This window comes from Sparus aurata, chromosome 21, assembly GCF_900880675.1.
Source record: "Sparus aurata chromosome 21, fSpaAur1.1, whole genome shotgun sequence".
In the NCBI taxonomy this organism is placed as follows: Eukaryota; Metazoa; Chordata; class Actinopteri; order Spariformes; family Sparidae; genus Sparus; species Sparus aurata.
The window spans coordinates 16,030,410-16,056,436 of NC_044207.1; the positions used below are offsets into that span (position 1 = coordinate 16,030,410).

At 41.6% G+C, this 26,027-nt stretch overlaps 1 protein-coding gene across 14 annotated transcripts in view; it reads right to left on the bottom strand.

Annotated features, from left to right (window-relative positions):
- Positions 1–26,027, bottom strand: part of LOC115573034 (receptor-type tyrosine-protein phosphatase mu) — a 179,065-nt gene that overhangs the window by 95,384 nt on the left and 57,654 nt on the right. For all 14 annotated transcript variants that reach the window (XM_030403640.1, XM_030403639.1, XM_030403635.1 and 11 more), the window contains exons 4-7: positions 25,275–25,353; positions 23,317–23,432; positions 19,604–19,778; positions 11,683–11,976 (exon numbers count right to left, since the gene is read on the bottom strand). In XM_030403640.1, the coding sequence (XP_030259500.1) occupies positions 11,683–11,976; positions 19,604–19,778; positions 23,317–23,432; positions 25,275–25,353 (664 nt within the window). The remainder of the gene's footprint in view (positions 1–11,682; positions 11,977–19,603; positions 19,779–23,316; positions 23,433–25,274; positions 25,354–26,027) is intronic.

The window sequence follows — 26,027 nt, forward strand, 5'->3', positions numbered from 1 at the left end:
CTATCTTATGCCAGGGCACACAGAATGAGCTCCAGCAAGGAGCCAGATTGGTATTCCAAGCGGTGGACAAATTATCACCTGCCCCACACTCGCCGATGTAATTGAATAATTTGAATCTGACATTTGCACAGAACTATTAGTGATTTTTTTGTCATTACAGTGTGACATTTAAATAATGTTTTTAGAAATTATCACATTATTGCCTCTTGTTAATTTGAATGGGGCACTGCGTACGCCGCTCACTGCGGCCGAAGTGATAACACGATTTCCCAAAACATGAAACAAAAACAACAAATAACCGCATGTTACAGGCGTCTGTCCTAGAGGGGGTTTCAAATGGTGCACTTAGCCCATGGGTAGAGCGAGACATTAGTCCTGGATGAAAGGAAACAAATTGGGCATGTCCGGAGCACAGCCACTTTACTGCGAGACAAGTGTGTGGTGTGGTGTGTGGGTGTATGGGGAGGAAGGGGGGGACAATGTGTGCTTTCTAGCATGTTTATGAGGGAAGGAGTGTCCACACGCCTGTGCAGCAGCACAGATGTGGTTCCTCAGCACAGTACTGGCTATATGTACAGAAGAACGATTTACTTATCAGATCTTCCTCGGGCTTTGCGGCGCACAAGTCTTTCAGAAAAGCCGGGATCTTTATCAGATCCACATCGATTAAGAGCAGAAAAGCCTGGTGCTGGCATAGACTTCCATCTCCCTGCTCAGCAAACAGAACCAGGTGGGGTGGGGGGTGGGGGGGGAAAGAAAAGACTACTTCCCCAATGATTAGAAACCACCGTCAAGTCAATGTGGCTCCTGAGCCTGGTTGCTATCTCATCAGGATGAAACGGCGCTCAGGTTGAGGAGGAGGAGGAGGGGGATGAGGGAGGAGGGAGGGAGCCTTGTTGTTTGGCGGTGAAAAAAAAAAAAGAGAAATGCCTCGACTTTCACAAGACTGTCGGATTCCTTGCTGGAGAATGTCAGCCAGGGCTAGTCACACGCTCATTGTAGACAGTACCAAAACAACATGACAACAGCGGCGAAGATTAAATCCTGGTCATAGGGCTGTTTTCATGTAAATTGTTCCATTGTAGGCAGTGAGGCCTGGTATTGCCATCACTTATCTCTCCATTGCTGTGTGTTATTCACTCCGTTCTGTTTGAGCTGGGCGGGCTGGGAGGCAAGCACATTTGTTTGCCTCTTTCTATTACATCTCAGTGATAGCAGTGAGGCCATTGAGGTAATGACATGGGTTTTACACTTAGGAAATCATTTTCATATCCCGCAGAAGCGAGCCGTAATGATAGCTTTTGATAACCGACAATCAAAGCTCCATCACCCTCCTAGAGTGCTCCTCTATGCAATCCTCTGGAGGAAGAGAAAGAGAGGAGGGAGGGGGTTAAGAGGGAGATATGGAGGGAGTCAATGTGTGGGTGGGTGGGTGGATTGGCGAAAGAAAGCTAAGACAGAGGAAGAGGGAGGGTGGAGGGGCCAAGGTTTTTGTTGCCATCAAATGCAACAAGTCCAAGCAGGCCTTGAGGTTTGACGTGTGTACACATGTTATAATTGATAGCACTTTAAAAAGGCACTGTACATGGACCTCTTGTGTTCTAACATCGCCCTCTACACCCATTACAAAGTCAGAGACAAATGCCCACACACTCGGGACACACACACACACACACAGACACTTTGCTCATATACCTTGGAGGCGTGGATAATCACAAGGATTTATTGAATGGTGCTGGTCGCTCCTCACTCTATCAAGCCCTCCTTTATAGGCCTCATGATAAATGAGACTGCCATGATGGGTGAGAATGAGGCGCGGAGGGGCCTACGACACGCTGGATCGAATTGAAACCACGGAATGAGCCCCGGCGCCAGGCCGAGCTGGGCTGCCACCTTGTCTGATGAAACCCCGAAGCTGTAGGTGTGGAGATGAATGGGTGAATGCCTTCCTTCTCACAGCACTGAATAAAAACGAAAGGCGAAAGCGTGAGAGGGAAAGTGAGATACGTCCTACTAGTACAGGAAGATGATGCATGAAAAAGACTCAAGACAAGTCAATTCATACCAAGTCAGCGCTTGTCTCGATTAGTAGACTAGAAATAGTCAGCAAGCTCAACTGTTCAATTTTATGGCTGGTACTTTACAACATTTAAGGGTCGATCTGTGCTCCAATAGATCCAGTTTATAAGACCATGTCACAAATCAAAACTATTTATGGCTCTTTTGAATGGTCACACTCGAAGGAGAGGTGCCATCATGCAGAGGCGATAGCTTCAGTTATGGAGATAACAGTTCCCATTTTCAGACAGTTTCTCTTGGAAGATATCATAGCAATAACTTGTTCAGATGAAAAGTGACAAATAGTTTTGTCAATGAAAAAAAGGGAACTAGAGAAAGACCTTCAAATCGTGTTTGCTTCCTCACCTCCAAACAGCTGCCAATCACAGCGTGAAGTCAGTGTGAATGTTGGATTGTCAGTTTACAGAAATGGTCGGACACAGGCACCCCCTAATCCGATGTCAGGGAGGTGCGCCGGAGGATGTTTCTGAAGTTTTCGACTGTGCGACAAGCACTTCTGGAGAAGATTACTGTGCTGACAGCCGAACACTTTCCTTTTTCTTATAAAAGAAGATGAACGTTTTGGCAAATCTTCAGTGAACAAAGTCATGTTGCATTAGTTGCGACCCATTCCTATTTTCACTTTAGCCATAGATGCACAGACAACAATTGACGATTGTGAGACAAATTCTAAAGATAAAAAAGGGGTGCCGTTTTGGCATGATCTTTGAATTAGTTATGCACGTTTATTCTGAACCAGTTGCCAGCAAAAATATTGGCAAAGCAGTTTCCAGCAAACTACATACAAGTTAAAACTTCACGTTTCCCTTCTTTCCCAATATGTGAGAAAAGTCTTATAAGGGCCAGTGTGCATCACATGACGTTGTAATTATACAGTTTGGCCACCATATAAAATTTGCTTCAAAACCTGGCAAATTAAGCCTCCATTGTGGCTTAATTTGGGTAGCATACTGTATGTATAACGCATGTGTGTTCCTGTATGCTGCATTTATGACACTGGATGCAAAACCTTCCAATCAGGTTCTAGGAGTTAAAGCGGACAAAAAACTGTTTATACGATACTACTCACATCATGAGTCTGATCAATTGCCTTCCTAATAATCCATGGATACAGTGTAACAGCGTAGAATCAGTAATTTCATGAATCGATAACGGTTACTTACTGTAATCATGTTTTGCAACACACTAGGTGGTGCTGTAGTGTAAAACCCACGACAGCTAAAAGGGGATTGTTGTTTATTGATCATGACAGTTATGGACACATCAACTGCAGGTACAAGTCGGAAAAAGTCGCATCTTTCAGTCGCAATGTCTGAAATTTCGATTTTAAAAAAATGAAAGGGGAATAAATAACTCAATGAAATAAAATGTCAGCAGGAAGTCTTTTCTATCTCTGACCGTTTAGAGGGATTAAAAGAACAAACCTAGCAAGTGTTCCTTGGGGGGGCAAGAGGTGAAGGGAAGAGCGAGTAAACCAACCGGATGAAAACAAATGGACAGCCAGTTGATGGAAAGAGCAGAGGCAGTGGAGGTGGAACTGGTTAAATCAATCTTTCATTTCGTTTCCACCAATATGCTGTGCGGTGATTGGGGTCAGAGTGACAGGTACACTGACCCCCTCCTTCCTCATCCATTTTAACACACACGCACACACACACACACACACAAACCCCTCTACTATCAGACCAGGCTTTCGTCTTTTGTGTTGAGGTTTCTTGGGAAAACGCCTGTGGTTAGGGCTCGCAAACGTGAAAAACACAAGCCCTCATTTACCGACAGGGACGCAATCTCTACAGGAGCAGTGGGAGGTTACCAAGGTGATCCTTCAACTTCAACACTCCCCAGATGGCCCGTGCGGCGGCGTCATTTGTCGCCAAAAACCTGCATGTGTCGCACTGAACTCAGGGTGTTACCCAGAGTGTAAATCAAAGTGAAGCACTTGACTTTGTGAAATGGTCGCTGCGATTTCTGAGCCACCTACTTCGGAGATATATGAGATCTATGATGTAGCTATCTAGGTGGGGAAATACAGGATATAAATCGCAGCATCCCTGACATCCTTGTCCTTTAGTTGAAGCGGAGACGCACAAATGTTCTTGAGTTAGAGTTATACAAGCAGACTGAATGAGTGCTTCCTGGACGCCTAGCAAGGGGGAATGGGGCATGTATAATTCAGCAAAAGGATGGAGAAAATCTGTGACAAAAATTACAGCAGATAGACCATGAATAATTAACCACGAAGAATAGAAACATTTAAAGACCTTGAGAAGCATTTCAGTTCAGATTTAAAAACAGCAGGAAAAAAAAGTCTGACTAAACTACAGCTATTTATCTTTCTCCTGAGGCTTAAGAGTAGAGGTCACAAACAACCCTCGATGATAATTGTTTGCGAGGAGCTGAAGAGGCAGCTCCACAGTAAGAAGTTTACACGGATGTCACTAGAGTATCATTTGCACACATCTGTTCTCAAAGTCTCCATCCCTTCGCGTTTGGGGAACGGATAGATGTTGTGATGTAGATGAGAGAAATAATGAAAATGAAAGGGCGATAAATGCAAAGTCTCTCTCACTCTGCAACTGTCTCCTTTCCAGCAGCAGTTGTTTGAAGACATGTCCTTGAGAGGAACACAATTTGCCTTTTGTGGAGCCAATATCATAGTACACAATTCGCCAATCTACTTCCAACTGCCTGTGATAAAGAGACTTTTATTGTGGTCCTCCTATAACCTTCCTGCACACCACAAACTCAATCTACCCCCGTTTTCTCTGACTGACAAAAGAACACAAATTCAATAGCCCGCAAACCAAGGCTTTTCAGTCGTCTTGCTGCAGACAAATTATAAGCCCTATAGGTCACATGTCTGCTGGCTATTGTGGGTGACAAACCAGACCAGTATTATCTGAGATGGTGAGGTGAAGTGGCTTTCTATTCAAGCCCTAAGGCAACAATAGCATTAATTAGAAACATCAAACCTCGCAAACATTTTCCTTTTCCTTCTTCGACCCAACAGAGACGAATCTGCTCAATCTCAGCTGCAGAAAAAATAAAAACAGACGTCACAAAGGGTCGGACCTCCGTGAGGCCATTTGCCCTGCAGACATGCATGGAGCTATAGATGGAACAAATAGCAACTGTAGCTGACGGATCTTTGTTAATAAAATGTCAAGGCTCCTTTAGACAAGAATGGGCAAGGTAAAATATACTGGCTCCTTTAAGTGCAACTGGAGATAACGTAATCTGATGGAGCTAATCTAGTTAGCAGACTAACAATAGCGCTTGACAAAATGAGAACTACGCACCTCTTTAGCTAACAGAATATGTTATCAACATGCATCTCTGTCCTTGGACTTAAAGCTTTGTAACATCCTTTATTTTGTGCTTCTTTTATTCCTTAACTACACAGTTTATGTATAAATACATGGATATAAAGACTCAATTCTTCCTGAAGGAAGAGGCAAGCCACACCATTGCTTTTATAATGCCCAGACGATGGAGACTCGTGCCATTTTGTAAGCTCAACCAAGGTCAAATTTAACCACTGAGGGGCCAGAGCTCACACCAAAACCAGACCCAAATGTTTAAGTCAAATAGGAATATTCATAGAGAACTTTATGTGGTGCCAAGCCCTAGCTGTTTAGTAAGTCTGCTCATTAAATCTTCTTGTCTATCACCGTAAATGGTTTCTTGACAAATTAAAAAAAAATACACTAAGCAAAAAGGTTTTTTATCGCGTAGATTGCACTTTTCAAAGCCACTTTTGACTTTGCTAAACCATGCCACCAAAAGGGAATGACATTATCATACGGATATCTCTCTCACCATTATTTAATTATTTGTAAGGTGACAAGGAAAGATGAAAGATAAGGCAGATTTTTTAAAAACTTTACAACTTTTATGACTCTTAATACACCAAACATGCTCAAGTAAAAGGGTCAAATCTTTTTGTGTGCGATTCACAAAACCTCAAGGTCTGGCAGTAATGGTTTTCATGGGTAGAACAGATTTGCACAGGAGCACTTGGATAATGGAGTTGCTTTTCTTGTCCTGTTAAGAATAAAACAATAATCAAAAAAAAAAAAAACGTTCTCACAAAGATGCTTAATCTTGTATCACACATAAGAGCTTTCTGAACGCAGATTTAAAAAAAAAAACAAAACGTAGAAATTACCTCTCATGAAAATAGGTTAATTGAACGTAAATTGAATCTAAAACACACATCCCCCTTTTCCAAATACATTTAAAAGTAAGAGCTGAAAATCGTGATTTTCTTCAACTATGTCAAGGTTTGCAGGAAGTTTTACAATGAGAGGGTAAATGCTGGAAAATCAGCTCAACTTTCACTACAGCCACAAATTATTGTTCTTGGCAACTAAAGCAATTCCACTGCTAATCTTTTTCATGTTGCCAAACACTGTCTTCATTCGTATTTGCATCAAAACAGACCTGGTCTTTCACAAATTAACCAGGAGGCTAAAATGCAAATAACCAACCTTGGTGTGGGTGCACATAATTGTGCAGCTCCTCCCTACTCTCCACTGTTATAAATGAGTGTTTAAGCGAGGGCAGATCCCTGAGTAATGCCGATTCCCCTGTGTTTAATAGCACTCAGTGCAACAGAATGGCAAAGTAAAAACAAACAGATGAGACTACTCCCACGTGGTACTGGAGCGCAGATGGAGACAACTTATAGATGGAGATGTAGAGTTGGCAGAGGATGGAGTCTGAGCAGGTGTTTGGACCCAGCATGGACATCATGTACAGCCATTTTTAAGGAGGATGAGAGCCAATGGTACAGCAGAGGCCATGGGGTGGAGATGAGGCACACAGTGGGGGACAGACTGTTCTTCTACCATGGAGACTATGAAATCATCTCCGCTGCATTAGAAACAAGCGTTGTGTAGAAAACTTGCATGTGCACCTCTTACGCCCCTATCAAAACGGACAACAAAAAGGTAGATGGTGCCGTCCATACCACGCTAACCCCAACTCTAACTTCTTTCAACTTCCTCCCTTTTTCTGTGTCTACCTGTGTATCTACATTGTGTTGGTCCCTTGTTCTTTGTTGGTTTGTCTGTTTACCCATGTCAGTCCCGTTATCCCGTGTCTATTTCCTGGTGCTCGTCTGTTCCCCATCTGACTGATTTGGTCCATGTTTTTGTTTGACAATTCAGTTTTCTTGGATTCTTCTTATTGCCTTTTTGTTGCTTAATTTTTTAGACTTTGGAATTTGGTTATTAGCATTAAACGTAGCTTTTTCTGCCTGCCCCTTTTTGCGTCTAACGTGAAAGACCACAACAATAATGTCGTCAGCTGCGAAACAATCTCTTTGGGATTACTTTGAAGCAATTTGATCAATGATAACACTGGGAGCCTATCAAAATCCATCTGAATTGAGAGGGTGTCTCTTTCACAACTTATCAAATGCTTCTATGCTGCAATTTACACATGTAAAAATGTGTATGTTGCATTCTCGTACACTGAACCCGTATCCTTCTGGTTTTCTTTTTGTTTTGAAATGTGAACTTGCTGCTACTATCAACAGAACATAATTGTTCATCTGTGTGCATGCTCACGTTGATGTTATTATTATAAAGTTATTGTTGGAGTTATTGTTCTTGGTGTGGATGGCCCTTTACACCCACTAGCATCTGCCTTTGGTCTTTAGAATTGGCATCCATTCCAGGCAGTAGTCACAGATAGTTATCGCCTCTGGCTTCAGATTGCATTGATTGAAACATGACATCCGGGTGGACACGCTAATTTTCACCAATACATTGGAATGGACGTCGGACACAACCAACATGCAAGAAAAAACACAAACAAACAAAACCCATACGTGAAAGGCATACGTGGTCCCTACATTTAAAAAGCTTGCATACTTGGGATATTTTGGAATCCACAGATTCTCACCACATATACAAACTCATTTTAGCGTAAAATATGTATTGTTTTGGCTCAATCAACTTCAGATGGTTTTTAGACAATTACCAGAGTTAATTGTTGATTGAGCAAAGTAGCTGTCATCAAGATAACAAACTGTTCCACTCATTATGCTTGTAAAATTCAGTGAAATAATTTTCAAAATGTGTCTGTGATAGTCTTAAACCAAGGCAAGAAGACTGAAAAGATCCAATAAGTTTTTTCCAAGTAAAACTCAGACTGCAGAGGAGTAGTTGTTTAAGGCTTACTTATCTCTGCTGTCTAGCGTGGGCTGAAAATGGTTTCTCTGTGTGAGATGGTCTCTCAATAGTGTTGCTGAAATGCAGGGCCCCCTGCTGTGATCCTAGGGCACCACCTGATAATACAGTGTCCACCTTCAAGTAGCACTTTTCGAGTGTGGAGAACTCCGAAGTGGTAAACAACTTTGCACAGACATGAATTTCACATTTACCAAATTTTCCCTCCTTTACCTAAAAAAATATTTGGTGAGTCAATTCAGCCAGTCAAAAAATGGGAAAATAACAAATGTTAACAAGTTGGGAAATTCGACATTGACGGTCCGACAACATGAGGACACCCAAAAGCAAAACGTTTTTTGAAACATCCTGCGAAACTCTTGAAACCTACAAATAACCCCCTGGAGCAATCACAGAGCCTTGGATAAGATATTCTTTTGATGTTCACTAGGAAAGTAATGAAAGTGCGTCATGGGAAAAAGAAAAAATCTTTCAAGGCTCCCCTTTTCTTCCTCCTGCTTCTGAATTGAATTGGTTGCGTCCTTGCATTATACATTCCCCATTTTACAGAAGATTGAATTAAAACATCCTTTGTCGTCAGAAACATTGCTCAGTTTGTGAAGTGACCAAGGCATGGCAATGAATAATTATGAGAGAGACAGTGCTCTAAAGTGGCCACAGATTTTCATTAGCGCCTCCAGACAGCAGTACAGGGAGAAGGGGAGCGAGTCTCGGGGCCTGTCTGTATCAACAGTGATGTATCACACAGCCCTGTGAGTCTTAACCGTTCAATTAGGAGCTCTGCTGAGGCCCAGCCTGTCAGTGGGAAAGACCAGCAGAGAGCCGGACAAGATCAAGAGCTGCTTCCTCAAACACACTTCAGTAGCCGGGGCTATCAATCTCCCCGACTGTGACCGGCAGGGTGGCCAAGGGGGCCTGACCCCCGCAGAAGCCGGGCCTGGCTCAGAAGGCAGCACAGGTAGGGCCATTCATCCCTATCAGCAAGACTAAAAATGAATAAGCTCATGACCTTCACAGTGGGAAGAGGGGGTTACACCCTTGGCAGGGAGGGGGGAAAAATCTCATTTTCATCAGCATTTCTCTGGACACAAAAAAAGCATTAGCCTGGGAAAATGCTGAGGCGAGGTTTGTTTTGTTCCCCAAGTTGGCATCCTGGTACAGCATGGGAATTTAGCTGGTTAATGTTGTGAGAAGGGCAATTTGTACAATATCATCAGGCACTCTCAAAGTGTTTATGTACATGTTTGAGTTTGAATGCCCACAGTACGAGCATCGATATAATGATCCAAATCTAAGGTGGCACTTTGCTTCACACACGATATCAATCTGTGTTGCTAAAGAATTAGGAAGCTTGCAGGGTTGTTGGAATGAAAATTAGTCTGAATAAACAAGTAGTTATGAAGCTAACCATGTGGCAGGGGCAGTTTTCAGCTCTGTTTTTGGTGCCAACTATAAATCATATCAATTATTGTGACACACAGCTGTTCCAAATAGCAGGGGAAGTTTAAAAACTAGTTATTATCCCGTAGGTTCATATTGTACTTATCATTTTCTTCTGTTACATGTAATTTTGTAAAAGGTATGCATAGCTCTAATTGTTCCAGGTGCTCATTACTCAGATAGGAGACAATTTATGTCCAAATGCTCAAACTCCATAATGAAGATCTAGAGGTGGAAACAATACAAACACAAAGGGCTTTGTCTATAGAAAATAATTACTAAGTAAAATGGCAATGATATATGTTGGGCAATTATGAGCTAGAGTTACTTACTTCAAATGGCTTTAGAGGCAACACAATGGAGCTCTAACCTACAATGGAGCCCCGTCCTGATGGATATTTATGTATGCAGGGGGGCGATTTGTGAAAATAGGAATCTTTACGAAATGTTGTTTGTTAAAGTAGACTACAGATGGCACAAACTCAAATACAACAAAGCCCGAGGCAATAATAATACATCATTTTAAAAAAATGCTGAATGAATAGACTGCTTGAACTGCTTGACCACTCTTTTCCACAGCATTGTTACAAATACCAAAATCTCCCTCTCTCTTCTATTTAAATTGGCCTTTTGTTCTTTGTTATATTTTCATTGTGTTGGAACAGTGCAAAGTGCTGACAGTGAAAGTGAACCTTTTCGTTCAGTTGTTAGGGCCATGTATTGTAACAGAGATGTGATCCTTGTTTCTGGTTGTCTGGCACCTATTGACAGAGGCTCATTCACAAAATCAAACACGCGCAATAAGCATGCAGAACTCTGATTCTGATGTATTAGTCGCTGCCTACAGGTAAAGAAAGTGTTGTAATTTTAAAATTTTACAATCCATCTTTCTAGGATTCGATCAGTTTATGCCGAGCACATTGGTTGAACCAATCACTGCCCGTTGAGAAATGAAAGACCTAATAGATAATAACCTAACCAAGTAATTCTGTGCCTAAACCTCAACAAAATGCGACTGAAAACTGAAAATAATCAAATTATCAAAAAAACAAACACAAAAACAACCTAAAAATAATAACTCAACTAAGTCTAAAAAATGTAGGTCAGCATTGACTTTTGGCTTCAGGCAGGAGTCCAACATCAATCCCCTGTGTCAAACTCCTTTGTTTAACCCATCCATCAACCATGACTCTATCCTTGATTTACTCCCAACTATAATAATTAGACACGTGCTGGTAGCCCAGTCGAGTGAGACTTGCGCTCCGAGCTTATCATCCAATCACAAGGATGTGTTAAAGCAATGAGTAATAGTCAATCACAATATGATCAGATGGGACTAGGTTGGGCACTCATGGCAGAAAACAAAAATTAACGCGGACATGCATGCAACCTTGCATGCAACACGTTTTTATGGAGCGGGGGGCCGGTGTAACGATTCTCATCCGAGTGCAAGAATCGGTTCATTTTATAGCCAAGTTGTTTTCTGTGTTTTAGGGCTTTTACGATTTAGGAAACAAATTACAATTCTCTGTTCTTTGAAAATGTCATCAATAACTTGTAATTGCTTTCCCCATGTTGGTTTTTGATTCTCTCCTCTCAGTTGTGAACAATTGCAAACGATTTTGTAACAAATATGAATACTGCTGTTCCGTGGGCTTCGTCTCTGATGTGTAACTGACGGGTCATTAATTATCAAGTTAGAGTTGAGAAAAGGCTCTTGCCAACCTCTGCGTTGTGTTGCAATGTCTGTTACAGGAGTAGTTTGACTGAATTGTCAACCATAAAACTCTTTTCTGTCTGGCTCTGGTTCACTTTAAAAGCTTGGCTAAAATGTACACACAATTTATTTTACACACCTGCATCTACACATAATGAACTGATTTTTTAGTCACTGTGAAACAATATAATGTTCAATTTCTCTAAAATCCCAGAGGTGTGCTGTAAGTTGAGGCTTTTTTGTCCTCACCAGCACATCTAGTCCTGGCCCTCAGTGGTGGTCCGGGGGCTCCGGTGCCTCCCTCCAGAGGTCTGGTCAGCAGAACGCTGATCTCGTATTCTGTGTCTGGATCCAGGTGGCCGATCTTATGTGTGGTCTTGTCTACAGGCTGCAAGTCGTACATGGTGCCGGACACAGTGCGGTATTCCACCTCCCTGTCGATGATTGGACCATCCCCGTTGATGCTGTTCGCGTTCAGCTGGATCCAAAGGTAGGTGGCGCCAACAGCAGTTAGCTGAGGTGGTGCGATTGGCACTGGGGGCTCTAGGGGAACAACAAGTTTGTGACTGATGTTAGATAACCACACTATAATGGTGAAATGATGGAAAGTCTTGACGATAAAGAAAACAATTACATATTTTTAATTGTGTGAAAAGGAACGACACTTAAAAGAAAAAAACAAAATGATGGATCAATGCTTGTACCAAGAAAACAAGATTCTCAAAATCAATGTTTTTCTTTTAAACAAACAACCACACCAAAATCATCTTGAAGCACAACAAAAGTATCTTCATGTTTTCCAATGATCAAGGTATTAAGAAGAGCCACGTAACAATCAATAGTGTGTCCAGAGTCTCATCATCAATAATACACTGACTACAGTCACCAAGACCTTGGCAAATGATGCTCCTATTCAACAACATATTGATTTCAATCATGGACCTCTATGGAAAAGCCTCTGATAATTGACAACTACTATATCTCTGTTGTCTGATTCAGCAGCTGCTCTCTCAACTCATTATGTTGTGTAATTTTGCTTTTTTTCCATCTAAAGCTGAAAACCACTACTGGGAAAGCCTCCAACAAAACTCCATAGCGTGTTAACCATCTCGACTAGTCTTACTTGTACAACACAATCAAGCCGTGTATTATTTTAGTTTCCATTTGCAGATAATGTAATAATAATAATCATAAACATACACATGTTATGACATGTTCAAGAAAATAGTAATCCAGCCAGCACTGCTTCGCCAACAAAATACAACTAATACAGAAAGAGCCTCATATGAATGCCATTTGATGTCCAAGTTTGAATTCATCTTGAGAAGAAAAAAACTGGATTGTCTTAAGGGTAAATTCATTTATCGTTTTTTTTACACATTTGTTTAAAAACAAGACTACATTTGAGTCCTTTTGTGCTACAAACTAAACTATTTCATAAAATGGAGCACTGAGGACGACTTGTGGAGTCTTCCAGTCTGAGGAATGGAGCTGCTTGGTCGTCTGACGGTATGGCAGCAGATACTTCTGATACCTTAACTAATCTGATGCGCAGTTAAAGGGTTGTGTGACAAAGTATGCCTTCCTGTCAATGCTTTCACACTATCCGATTGATCAACATGTGATAGTAACACGGCAAGACACATGTACCCTGAAATGCTTCTGCAAAGATTAAGAGAAGAGACGATTGCTAGCTAGTAAACATCAATGTAAAAAAATGCTGGATTTGAAAATCAGCCTACAAATTAGCATTGCAAATGTTTTACAAGGAAGAACATGTGCTAAAAACATTAACATTTCTTTCACCTCAAGGATACACACGGTGAGTTCTGGTGTCTAACGCTGGAAGTAAACATAATAGTTGGTTATTTACAAGAAAATTCCACATGGCCAGTTTAAAAAAGATCTTGTACACAGTTGGCGAGGAAGCATCAATACCACATTGAAAAATACTAACATTTTTAAAGAGCACTTTTATCTAAGTGAGAGCATCAATATTATAAGCCAACTTGTACTTCATATTATCAAGTAAATTCTCTTTCTTCAAGAAATGTCCCCTCTTAGCTACAGTATTATAAGATCAATAGTATGCGTGCAGGATTTTTATGCTGCACCTAATCAAGGTGATGCAAATTCTTCTTTATGCAGTTAATCGATATTGCATCATATTTTATAAGATCATAATATTCAGACTCTTGAGTTATAGAAACAGTAACTACAACTGTTAATTAACAGTAATGCACTGCAGAGGACATCTTTTCCCTCTAAATCATAGTGGAGAAGAACGAAGTGCAGCACTCTGTTGAATCCGACAGTATTGCAGTTCAACAGCAAGGAATGGGTAGTCAAAGATTTAAATCAGTGTGTCCAAATCAGAAAAAAAAAATTGTAATTGTTCAATACAAACTGTTCAAAATGCTTTCTCCCTCCACAGCATTGTCAAAATAAAATAACTCAAACGGTGACTGAGAAACAGTATTTCAACTCCTAATACTATCGATGTAAGGACAGCTTCATTTGTCTTGCCGCCTTTGTGTGAAACCAGACTCACTGGTGAAATGTCCAGGTCTTTCAAAGATAGAGAACTTTTTTTTTTTTTTGTTAATAATGAGAACCTGCAGTTTGTGGTTCATACAAAAAGAGAAACATTTCCAGACTTTACAATGCTAAAGTTGAATGGAAGTGAGGACATTTTCCTCTAAAATGAATGGTTTAACACTTGGAAATGAAACAATTTCTGGGCCCTTTGAACCTTCAATATGTCTGTTTGGATTTGCCGGGAATGTAATCTCAAGTTCTTCAATACAACATGGTCTCTTTCATATAAATGTGTTCAGTGACAACCTATAAGATGACCTTTTCTCTGTTATGTCTGTTTCTCTGTTAATTAACAGTAATGCACTGCAGAGGACATCATTTCCCTCTAAATAATAGTGGAGAAGAACGAAGTGCAGCACTCTGTTGAATCCGACAGTATTGCAGTTCAACAGTAGGGAATGGGTAGTCAAAGATTTAAATCAGTGTGTCCAAATCAGAAAAAAAAAATGTACTTGTTCAATTCAAACTGTTCCAAATGCTTTCTCCCTCCACAACATTGTCAAAATAACTCAAATGGTGACTGAGAAACAGTATTTCAACTCCTAATACTATCAATGTAAGGACAGCTTCATTTGTCTTGCCGCCTTTGTGTGAAACCAGACTCACTGGTGAAATGTCCAGGTCTTTCAAAGATTTTTTTTTTTTTTTTTTAAATAATGAGAACCTGCAGTTTGTGGTTCATAAAAAAGAGAAACATTTCCAGACTCTATTATGCTAAAGTTTAATGGAAGTGAGGACTTTTTCCTCTAAAATGAATGGTTTAACACTTGGAAATGAAACAATTTCTGGGCCCTTTGAACCTTCAATGTGTCTGTTTGGATTTGCCGGGAATGTAATCTCAAGTTCCTCAATACAACTTGGTCTCTTTCATATAAATGTGGTGTTCAATGACAACCTATAAGATGACCTTTTCTCTGTTATGTCACCAATGTTTGTGTAATCTTGCTTAAACCTTGTGCCATTTCTGGTTTAATGAGGCTCCTCGAAATTGTTATTAAAGTTTTTGTAAGTGCTGTATCGTAGGTAACTGAACTTCATTGTGGACGTTTCATCTCTCATCCAAGAGGCTTCTTCAGATCTAACTAACTGGAGGGGGATGCAGGCTTTTAAACTCTGTGTGGGAGTGTTCTCACAAAGTCGTTAAGGACACGTGTGAGCTCTGAGTTTAATAGTCTTCAGGGCCACTTGTGGGTCGTTAACCCAACCGGCATTCATGTGGGTTGTTAGGGCTAGGTGAGCCCAGGAGTGAATGGCTGTTAAGGTGGGAAGACAACAACCCACATTAAGGCCGGTTAGAGTTAGAATTACCATGACCTGGATCACTGAATACCTTCATCAACATGTTATAAAGTTAGTTCATCTGTGGGATATTTTCAGGATTGCATTATTATAAAAGCAGGAAAAGGGAAGCTACAGTAAACTTATGGATGATATTAGAAAATTCTAATGGTTGAATTCAAAAGTCCTAATTGAAAAATATAGCCTGTTCCAATTTCCATTTGAATTTAGGGAAAACAAAACACGTGCACCTTCTAAATACCACCGTCATGTCTTTCATGCTTGACACACTCCTGTCTCCTGGTGCAACCAAAAAAAAACCTGCCACTGTCAACAAAGAGCTATGACCCACAGCCAAGGCATTGCTTAGGAATCTACCCTTGTCATGCACAACAATAGGTACGCGTCCCAGAGGCCAAGGTGAGTAGCTCTAATGAGTGCACATGTGTAACAGAATAACGCCATTAGTCGCCTGGCTGCTTCTCATGGAGTTGTCATGGAGAGGGTGAAGTCTCCAGGCACATTAGGGAGCTGGCTGAGGTGTCCTACAAAGAATTGGAGGCTCTCCCTTAGCAGATGGTTACCCCATGGTGACCTCTGTCGCAGGTCCCTAAACTGCCACTAATCCAAGCCTCCAGTGTGGCTGTCAAACATCACCTAAAGCGAACCAACTAAGCCAGCGGGATTTCTCCCGGACTCACACGCGGCACACCAGTCTGCGTGCAGGAGCCAGACAGAACAATGAGGTGATCCAAAATCTGGCTTGTTTTGATGGTCTTTAATGGTCTGTTGTTGTGTCTTAATGGGGTTTAACTCAGTTAAGTGGCAATATGCTGGGATTAATGTAAATAACAGAAAGCAGCGTGGACTCACCCTGCCACACCATCCCTTAGAGTACAATGTTATTGTAATGTTGCTAAGAATTTAAGGTTAAAGCATCAAATGAGGCTAAAATGTATTAAATGGATTTCTTTAAGAGAATGTTTAGATTTCCATGAAGTTGTTTGGCTTTTATTTTTTCTCCTCAGAAAAGCAGATGGCATGTCCCATTCGAAGAGCAGGAGTAATTTATCTATCTGCAGACGATCTTCATTGGAAAAAAAAAAGCAAATTAAAAATGTAAGAACTTTGTAAAGGAACTTACTAAAAGTAGAACTTTTAGTAAAAGTAGGTTGTTACCAGATTCTATTGACACATTTGCTGACACACTCATTCTGTGTTTACACCTGCTACAGGACCAAATGGCTCGATATATATGACAGTGTTCCTAGCTGCTGACTCAGACATGACTAGTTCACATGATGAGAACCTTAACACCAATTCAACCAGCTAATAACCACTAAAATTGTTATATTGCAACTCATATTTGTCTGTTTTTGTCTGACATAATTACCTGACACCATCTTCACACTAATCTTCCTATCTCTACAGATGCACTATACTGCACAGTTGCCTCGGCTGCCAATCAATCTCATTTTTGCCGTTACCACTTGAGACTATTCGAGTAACAAAAGGACTAAGCAGCATAACGTATGACCGCAATAAGCATTTCATTTTACTTTGAAAACTCACTGCTTCACAAAAGCTACAGCAGCTTACAGTGATGTAATAACTCCGGTAGGTGCAGTAATCCTCTGCTCAACAGCCATAGCAGATGCACTGAAAATAACGGATTACCGGTGTGAAATACACTCAAGTGCTGGAACACTTTAGGATATTAACAACCCAATTCCCACTGTTTAAGCCTCACGAGGCAGCGTCGCAGCGGTGGGGCTCTGGAAAAGGGCTCCGAAGCGAGCCCCGTGCTGGCTGGAGATGGGTGACGGCGTGCAGATGACAGTGGCCGCCATACGCGGGGGTCAGCGAGCAGCTGTTGTCATGATGTTGACCAGACAGGCAAACGGCCTCACGACAGCTGCGTCCTCCTCTGCTGCAGCACCTGCCCGCCTGCCAAAACGCAATCACACAAATGCACACTCATGCACATGCAACAGATACACACGCTGGCATGCACATGGACCCCGGGGCGAATGATAAAGACGTACAAGGTTCCAATGGACTAGTGCATCTTCAATTAATGTGCCTATTCTTGTGTGTCTATAAAGTGTATAAAAATAGTAAAAAATGCTCATCATGGGGACGTTTCATTGCTTCTTTTGTTAAACCAACTGTCTTAAACACAAAGACATTCAATTTACAGTTATATAGCACAAAGAAAAAAACACCAAATCTTCACATCTGACATGCCGGAACCACCCAACCTTTGGCATTTTTGCTAAATAAATGACAGAAATGATTAATCAGCTCTCAAAATTGTCATTTCATTTCCTTTCCAGTGACTTATCGATCAATAGACTAATCGTTTGAGAGCTGCAAAACATACATGAATAGCACATAGTGCAGACACGCATGTGGGTCCTGCCATCCATTTTCAATTCACCACACTGAGAGCAATAATAAGAGCTGCCACTCTGCTCTGCTGTTAGATTAGTTAGACCTGAGTCTTTATAAAATCCTTCTTTCATTTGCCAGTTGCATCCAAAGAGCCGCTTCCTGCTAACATGCAAGAGTTCCTCATTACGTTTTGCACTCTTCCTAATTGGGCTGCTGTGAGTAAAGCATTGATCTGGCCCTGATAGGAGAAGAGGTGGCCACAGGAAAATGACGAGCTTGGCTGGCTGGCCTTCGATTTTTGGTGGCTATTCTCATTAGTGGTGACACGGCCTCGCCTCGGCAGCCTTGACTTGGTAACACAGCACGGAATACTATGTCGGAGCCCAGTGGATGCTCTGCAGGCTTCCAGGTGATTCTAACCAGGCCAAGAATGGAGCCAGCGCTTGGACAGGGAGTAATTATCCCCCTTTCAGAACCACTGGCCACACTACGGGAGAGCCCACCACAAGGAGGGCACAGGAAAGGGGCTGCACGGGGCCAATCCGTATGGCGCCTTAGAAATACATGCCGTGCACTTCCACAAAAGCACATAAATCTGACTGAATACTGGCATGAAAAGCAGAAGTGATTATCTGGGATAATCAAGCATTCACTCTCCTCATGTTGTAGAAAAAGGCAGTGTATGGTAATGAGAGCGAGCCGATGTGCCGCTTGTAGCAGGCTCATAATCCACAGAATCGCTCCGTGGTCACTCCTCCAAAAACGAGTCACGGACGCGGTGAACACACATTTAAGGAGGATTTACGACTCAGACACATTGCTAGGAGGGTTAAGCACTTGTTTTATGACTGGTACGATAAGAGGAGATATCAGCTTTTTTATGTGTGACACTTATAACCATGAAAACACCTCTTTTCTTCCCTGGACGACGTTGGCTTATGCTGGAGTCATAGAGGTGTGAAATCTCTGCTGAATTTAAAGCATGGGATGCATTACAAGAATCGACGAATGCCTAAATCTAGAAAATTACTTTATTTTAAATATTTATGACAAAGGCACTTTACACTTAACTGGTTTGTCTTGTACGATAAGATATCTAGTAACACATTGAAAGCCGTGATCAGCAAAAATATTACCATCTAGCGAGTACGTGTAAGTGCGAGGAGGATGTGCGAGTGATTGTGTTGCTGAATTTATGCACGAGTGTGGTTTTGAGTGCCTCCGCAGTGTCAGTAAATTTTCTTTGAGTACACCACTGAAACCCACTGATACACTCGGGCAGAGAGACTTTATCTCTCTCTTCACTCTGCTGTGTCTGGGCCCGGCCATTCTCGCATGATTGACAGACCTCGATCTGGACAGCCAGGATTAAACCTATCAATCACATAAAGCTTGGAGACAAAAAAAAAAATGGAGAAAAAAATCGGGGCCGTAAATTCAATTGAGAGCACAGGGAGAAAATTGAGGTGAAGAAATATAGAAGGCCATTACCGGGCTATAGGGCTGTAGGAAAGTGAGGCCTTGCAGGATTTAGTTTCAGAGGACTCCATAAATTCATATCAAATGACTAGAGGAGTGAAATATCAGTGAGGTTACTGTAAACCCTGGTGCCTCTTGCCTTTGTGATCTTTTAGGTGGAACTGTGCGCAGTCAAGGACAGCCTTTACATGGGAAAGTATTAAAGTCCACCGGATAACAAATAAACATAAAAAGCTAGTATTTTTAGTATCGCCTAAGAGGACATTTTCATCTACGAACACGCAGCATTTCCTGTTTATCTCCTGTTGACTTTGCTGTATGCATAGAGGTCATGCGGATGGAAAACATTCCCGCTGTCTGTGCTGTGTTCACTCAGATAGGTGGTGTTTGTGTTTCGCTCTGCTCTGGGACCAATACTCACGTTTTATGGTTAGTTCTCCATAATTGGACACTCCAACCCCTTTGTCTGAGTGGACGATGCAGCGGTAGCGGCCCGAGTCGCCCTTGGTTGTGTTCTCTACGTCGAAAGTGCCTATGAAGCGCCGGTTGTTCCAAGGTTTAGTGGCTTTCATGGGGGCCTCCCGTCCACCGATGCCCTGTTTGGAACCGAGACAAACACAAGTGAGCTTCCAAAACGGGAAGGTTTAATAAGCAAAGTGGCCTGACCTTGTGTGTTTCACAAACTCTGGTTGAGCGTACTTGTTGTGTCCTCTCGCACGTGCCTGTTCGTGTCCCATCATTCCCATCGGTGGCTGATAGTAGGAATACATTTATCAGACGGGATGCATGCACACACATGCACGCACACAAACACACAGCGGGCTCTCCCCAGCTGTCACCCCTCACAGCAGGCAGATGGGGGACATTTGTTCATTAGAAATATTTCTTCATTACTGTCATCGGGGGACTTCACTTAATGTTTGTTTTCCAGCTCCTGTGCTAATGAGGACGTGTTTGTTAAAATGATGGAGTACCTGGCAGAGGACCTTTACCCAGCGTCATGCTCCCACTGATCACATGTGTGACAGTGTGCTTAGCAGCAGAGCCGGCAGGGTTATGTCTGCCAGATGCACTACCTTTGCTGCTCAGAACAAGGTCAATTCAAGACTGCTGTGCTGCTCAGTTGTGCCAGATATAGTACACAGTATCCACAGAGCCAACATCTATATAGGTTAAGACCATACTGCGGTGATCCGAAACAACTGTAATCCCCTGCCTCCCAGATACAGGTGAAATCTCAAACACAAGGGCACAGTGAAACAGCGTGTGAGTGTCCTGTCTTGAATTTGTCGAATGATCTCAGAGCTACTTTTGTTCCCTAAAACCAGCTTTTAAAAAGTGGATGAAAGGCTGGCAAAAAGGCACTCGCATTCGGTTCCTGAATTAAGGGGACCACTTCAGGTGAAAACATCATTTTTTCCATGCACTGGTCAATTTTGAGATTTTGGGTTATTTTGCTTTCATGTCTTCTTTCAGACTGGTGGAACAAAAATGTAAAAAAATAAATATTCAGGTTTATATTTTTGAAAAATATCTGCTCTGAGCATGTATGCAAATTAGCTCATATTTAATTAGATAACCTCATTTGCACAATTAAACATAAATATCAGAATACTAAAAATAATTGTCTCAATGAAAGTAAACAACTGGGTAGGTTTCATGGTGATATCTGTTAAAAATGTATGGAATTCTACAATACGTGTCTTTAAAGGTCGTTTTCACTCACATGCACCGAGCCTCCCCGATTTATTCCCATCTATACTCTGAGGAATATTCCAGAGGAGTTTGTTCATATATCATTTAGAGACTACCTTACATAACATTCTACTCCAAAGAAGATGGCAAAAATGTACTTTTTATGGTTGTTGATGATATTTTTGTATTTATGGAGTGATAAAAAACTAAATATCCCCAAATTCTCTGTGTTCCCAACGGTGACTCTTATGTGTCAGGCTTTAACCAACACTCACATTTCTGTCCAGGAAATGTTTGCACATTTGTGCAATTTTAAAGGGATATTCCAGTGTAAATTTAATCCATGGTCTAACACACCGTGAAACTGTGTTAGACTCCCTCTCGAGAGATCAAGTTAGCAGACCGCTAATTTACAGCGTTTTATCAACCTCAGAAATGACCACACGACAACAATACTCTGCAGAAATGGATCCAAATATAAACCGCCACCAAAAAGCCACAAATAATGCTCAGAACAGCACAAAACTTCAGCCACAGTACAAATGGGGTCTCAGCACATAGTCTGGGGCATTAAAACTCCGCTAGCTTAGCTGGATTTCTACTGAAAAGTTGACTAAATTTACCACTCTTCTGCAGCAGCTTCCTGTTGACGGGAAGTCCCGACGATTCGATTACCGAGTGCAGTAGAGTTCCGCGGCTCATGGATGAAAATGTATGATTATGACTCCATGGAAAAGCAATCAAAGTTCATCTTACAGTTCGTCTTACCTGCCAGTTTATAACAGTTATTATCGAGAGCGGACAGGGAAAAGAACGGAATTGAGCGTTTCTAACCGCACTTGGTAATCGTCGTGTCGGGACTTCCCCGACCCGGAAGATGATGGAGGAGGGTTGAACTATGTTTTTAGCTTCATTATTTTAGCTTCAGCACATTATTTATTATTTGCTTTTTGGTGGGGGTTTATATTTGGATCCATTTACTGCAGTGTATTGTTGTCGTGCGGTCGTTTCTGAGGTTGATAAAACTTAGCGGTCTGCTAACTTGATCTCTTGAGAGGGAGTCTAACACAGTTTCACGGTGATTTAGACCATGGATTAAACTTACACCGGAATATCCCTTTAATTTGATAATGCCTCATTCCCAGACTTAAACATCAAATTTCTGAAAACTTGTTATTACAAAGAATAGTGCGAATACAAGCAACTGGGGACGTTTCATAGCAATATCAAGTAATTCAAAATCTGTCTCCACTAAACAAAATACAGTAGTTTCTATAATTTGTGTAAATATGGTACATGACTCTAACAACAACCAACATACAGTCTTCTTAAAAGTACTGGGCCACCATTTGCCGCCAGGACAGCTTCAAAGCTTCTTGGCATGGATTCTACAAGTCTCTGGAACTCAACCAGAGGGATGAAACACCAGTCCTCCAAAAGATATTCCCTCATTTGTTGGTTTGTGGACGGTGCTGGAGAGCGCTGTCTAACACATCAGCCGCCGTTTGTTATGTTTCTCCACTCATTTATTCAGGTTTTCCTTTAATTATTCAACTGTCTGTTTGTTAACATGATTCAAGCCCCCTAGTGTTTCTTCTTTCACATCCATGTCCGTTGTTTTCTCGTATCAGGCAAAATGTTTAGCTGCCCATTTTCTTTTGAGTTAACACACACCGTATCTTGAAATATCAAGCCCATTATAACTGTTTCAACAATTACTTACCATTTAAATTACTTTCCACACTGATTTAGAGCGGTGGCTAACCAGAGCTATGTTTGAGGTCTTCTGTTTTACAACTTCAACAGACATCTGCTGGCCAATCGGGAAGATGTACTGTCTATGGTCATGGTGTAACTGTTTACATTTGGTGCTATGTAATTTGGGTTGAACATGTTGAAAATAACCCAGTAGTTCTGCCTCAGCTTCTTTTTTTGCCAACCTCTCTCTCTCTCTGTTACCCAGTTATTTGGACCCAAATAATGTGATTTATTGAAAAGGCACACAGTGTCTACAGTATTATGGGTTGTTCTTTGATGCTGATTAATCATCAATTTATTTTTTGCTCACCATCTATTCTATTTTTGTCCCACTTTTGCGAGACAGATCACACAAACTGGTTTATAGTGTGTTAAAATTTGGCTTGATTTAACTTGGATAAAATGTCAATTTAGTAATCATTCCTGTTATGAAAGACACCCTTGTCCCCTTAAACCAGACGTTGATCTCACATACATTAGAAGAAAAGAAGACATAGGCATGGAGCCGTCTTAGACCTGGTGGCGACAACAGCACTCCAGATCAGAAGATTACATATTCAGACAGTAGGGTATGTTCAGTAAACACATTCATCTCCAAGGGGCCAGCTTCTAATAGTGATTCCTCCCTCTGATCTTGTCTTTGATCTAGAGTGTAAGTAAGAGGATAAAAATGGATCTCACCTGAAGCCAGAGGCGGAAATTGTCCCTTTTGCGTCCATTGACGGTGCAGTGAAAAGATGCCGTCTGTCCTGCGTTGACCTCCACTCCTTTTATAGTCAGGAAGTGAGGTGTGTTCACTATGAAAGAAATGCAATGTATTTTTCAGACAGGTGCAATGGTGAGACACAGAGTGCAACTCTCTTAGCATGGGTTTGTACTTCATGAGAATTAATCGCCAGAGCTGGGTGCTAGAGAAGCTGCTCATCGCCAGCATTAAGACTATGCCAACGCCAATTACACTTTTACCCACTTCGTAACTCCTTATGCCAAAATCTGCATGTAAAATTGGACAACTGAGAGAAGTAACCTTGAATGGATACTGCTCTTTATTACACTCTCTGATACCCCTCGGTGCCGGAAGCCAGCATCGCTTTGTGAGGAACCTTCCACCTAAATCCTAAAAATGAGACACCAGAGGCAGATCTCACACCTACCAAAAACCCAATTTCTTCTGTCTTTTAACAGCATCCTTTTATTGATTGAGAGGGAATTTTTTCCAAAAACATTATTCTCTTTTCCAGCTGTGCTCATTACCAGCATGCTCACTGACTGGGATAGTCCACAGAAAGTAACTTATGTAGAACATTTCTGATTAGTACCGCTATTCTGCATCGGAAAATAGGGCAATTCAGTGGAGCGACCTTGATTCGAAACATAAGCAAATCTCTAAAGACTTGGCAAAAGCTAATTCTATCACTTTCATCATCAAGACTTTCACTTCTACTTAATATTTTATAACCTCGTCTTTGAACTGCACCTCCTTTATAACTTTGTCCTGTCAATCCATCTGCTGCCAAATAAGACAAATCTATTTTTCTCATCGCTAATGTCTTCTTTAATGACAGAGGGAAAGGCAGACCACCCGGTGGCATAATCACACCTTTGCGCTAGATATTCCACACGGTCATATAAATAGAAAATGAATTGGCTGTGCTCCACAGAGGAGTCGCTCTGATCACTTTGCTTATCACTCAAAGAAACCCGATTGCCACTGAGTGGGTTATCGATCCGCCCACATTTTTACGCATTTGAACATTGATCACGTTGCAAATTCTCATTGATTTACTCAAATACATTTATATGCAACACCTTTCGCTGTAATAAATCCATCTTATTGACATAACATTTGTAGGAATTCAGCTGCTTTCAAACGGTTACCAGGTCATTAGCGCCTAACAATTCGAGCTTGATACTTCAGTTATGTGGGGTAGACAAATGTATAAATCAATTGATGAGACCTCATGTGGTATTGATTGAGACTTAGACTGTAGAGTGTGAGCACCTCTTAGTATAAACTTAAGGAGTGCCGTACGGACTAACATGGCTCTCAGTACTCAAAAGCGTAGCAGTGAAGAATCCTGAAGAGCCCTCGTCCTTGTACTCCCAAGGCAGCAGCAGACTATCCCAAAAGCCGGAGCAGAGAAATTCTAAATATGCGAGTGATGACATGTTCATTAGCTCCGCAGCGCACTCTGAAGTGCTTGTACTTATATTCAGCCACGGTAGCAGAAATCTCAACATCTGAGAGATGAGATGCTTAACTGAATATCCTTCAGGGAGGAGAAGCATAGTGGAATCCAAACACGAGCAGCAGCAGCACACTGTACGGTGGTATTTGTTTTTCTCTCCTTTTCTTTTGTACTATTTCTCCCATTTCTCAAAGGATAGATTTAATAGAGCCACTGCAACATTAAATCACGAGCACACTTGAGCATGTCGACTGTATGCTCGTAAATCTTCAGGGAGCCAAGAGGAGAGAGGTTTACACTTTGGATTGACTGTAGTATCCTCTTTGAAGGCCTTTTGTTTGACTGGGAGGCCTTGGATAGAACAACGGTACAGGTATTTGGGAGGGTGTCATGGAGAGGACAATGACACTTTGATGATATTCTTTTACGGGGAAGGGAAAAAGGACTTACTGCACTGGTGGCCCTGGACCACGACGTCTTTGATGGCCAGCAAGCCACGCTGCCCGGAGGTTACGGCTTCAAACACAATCTGAGGAGGAGAGAGGAGACTCATAACGCCAGTGATAAATGGGCACATGTCTTCAAATGGCACTTGAGTGAGGCTGCACAGAGAAGTCCAGCTCCTGCTAATACGATCTGCACTTTGCAGGGCTGCAGCTGGTCACACAGCTGCAGGCCGCTGACGTTATTTCCACAATATGTCACAGTCGGTAGGTGTTATGACATGCAAGTGTAAAATTAAGTTTGAGCCCTGAGACGATTAGCACACAGTATGCGGCAAGCACACAGTGTATGGGAGGTGAGACATCACAGCTATATTTATGGGGTCAATTTACCCAAACCTCATCTCCCACTTACCGTTATCTAATCACTTGATTTTAATTATCCAGGTGATGAGATTTTTGAATTGAATCAGAACAATCTGAAAATTCAACAGTAACATCTCTTTACGGGACTGGAAAGATGGAAATGTCTTAGCTGGTTCAGATTGAGTAATCTGAGAATTTCTGTAATGCTGCCGAATCCAAAGCAATAACTTGTGCAAACAGGAAGTCACTGTAGCATTACAAGCTGTCACTGATCCTGCATTCAGATGCTTCTCAATTGGTCCCATTTCCTGTTTTCGTAAGTCGTTTGTCCAGTGTCAGTGTGTTCGTAAGTTGTAGGCTGCAATGTGGATACAACATAGACGCTTTACACAAG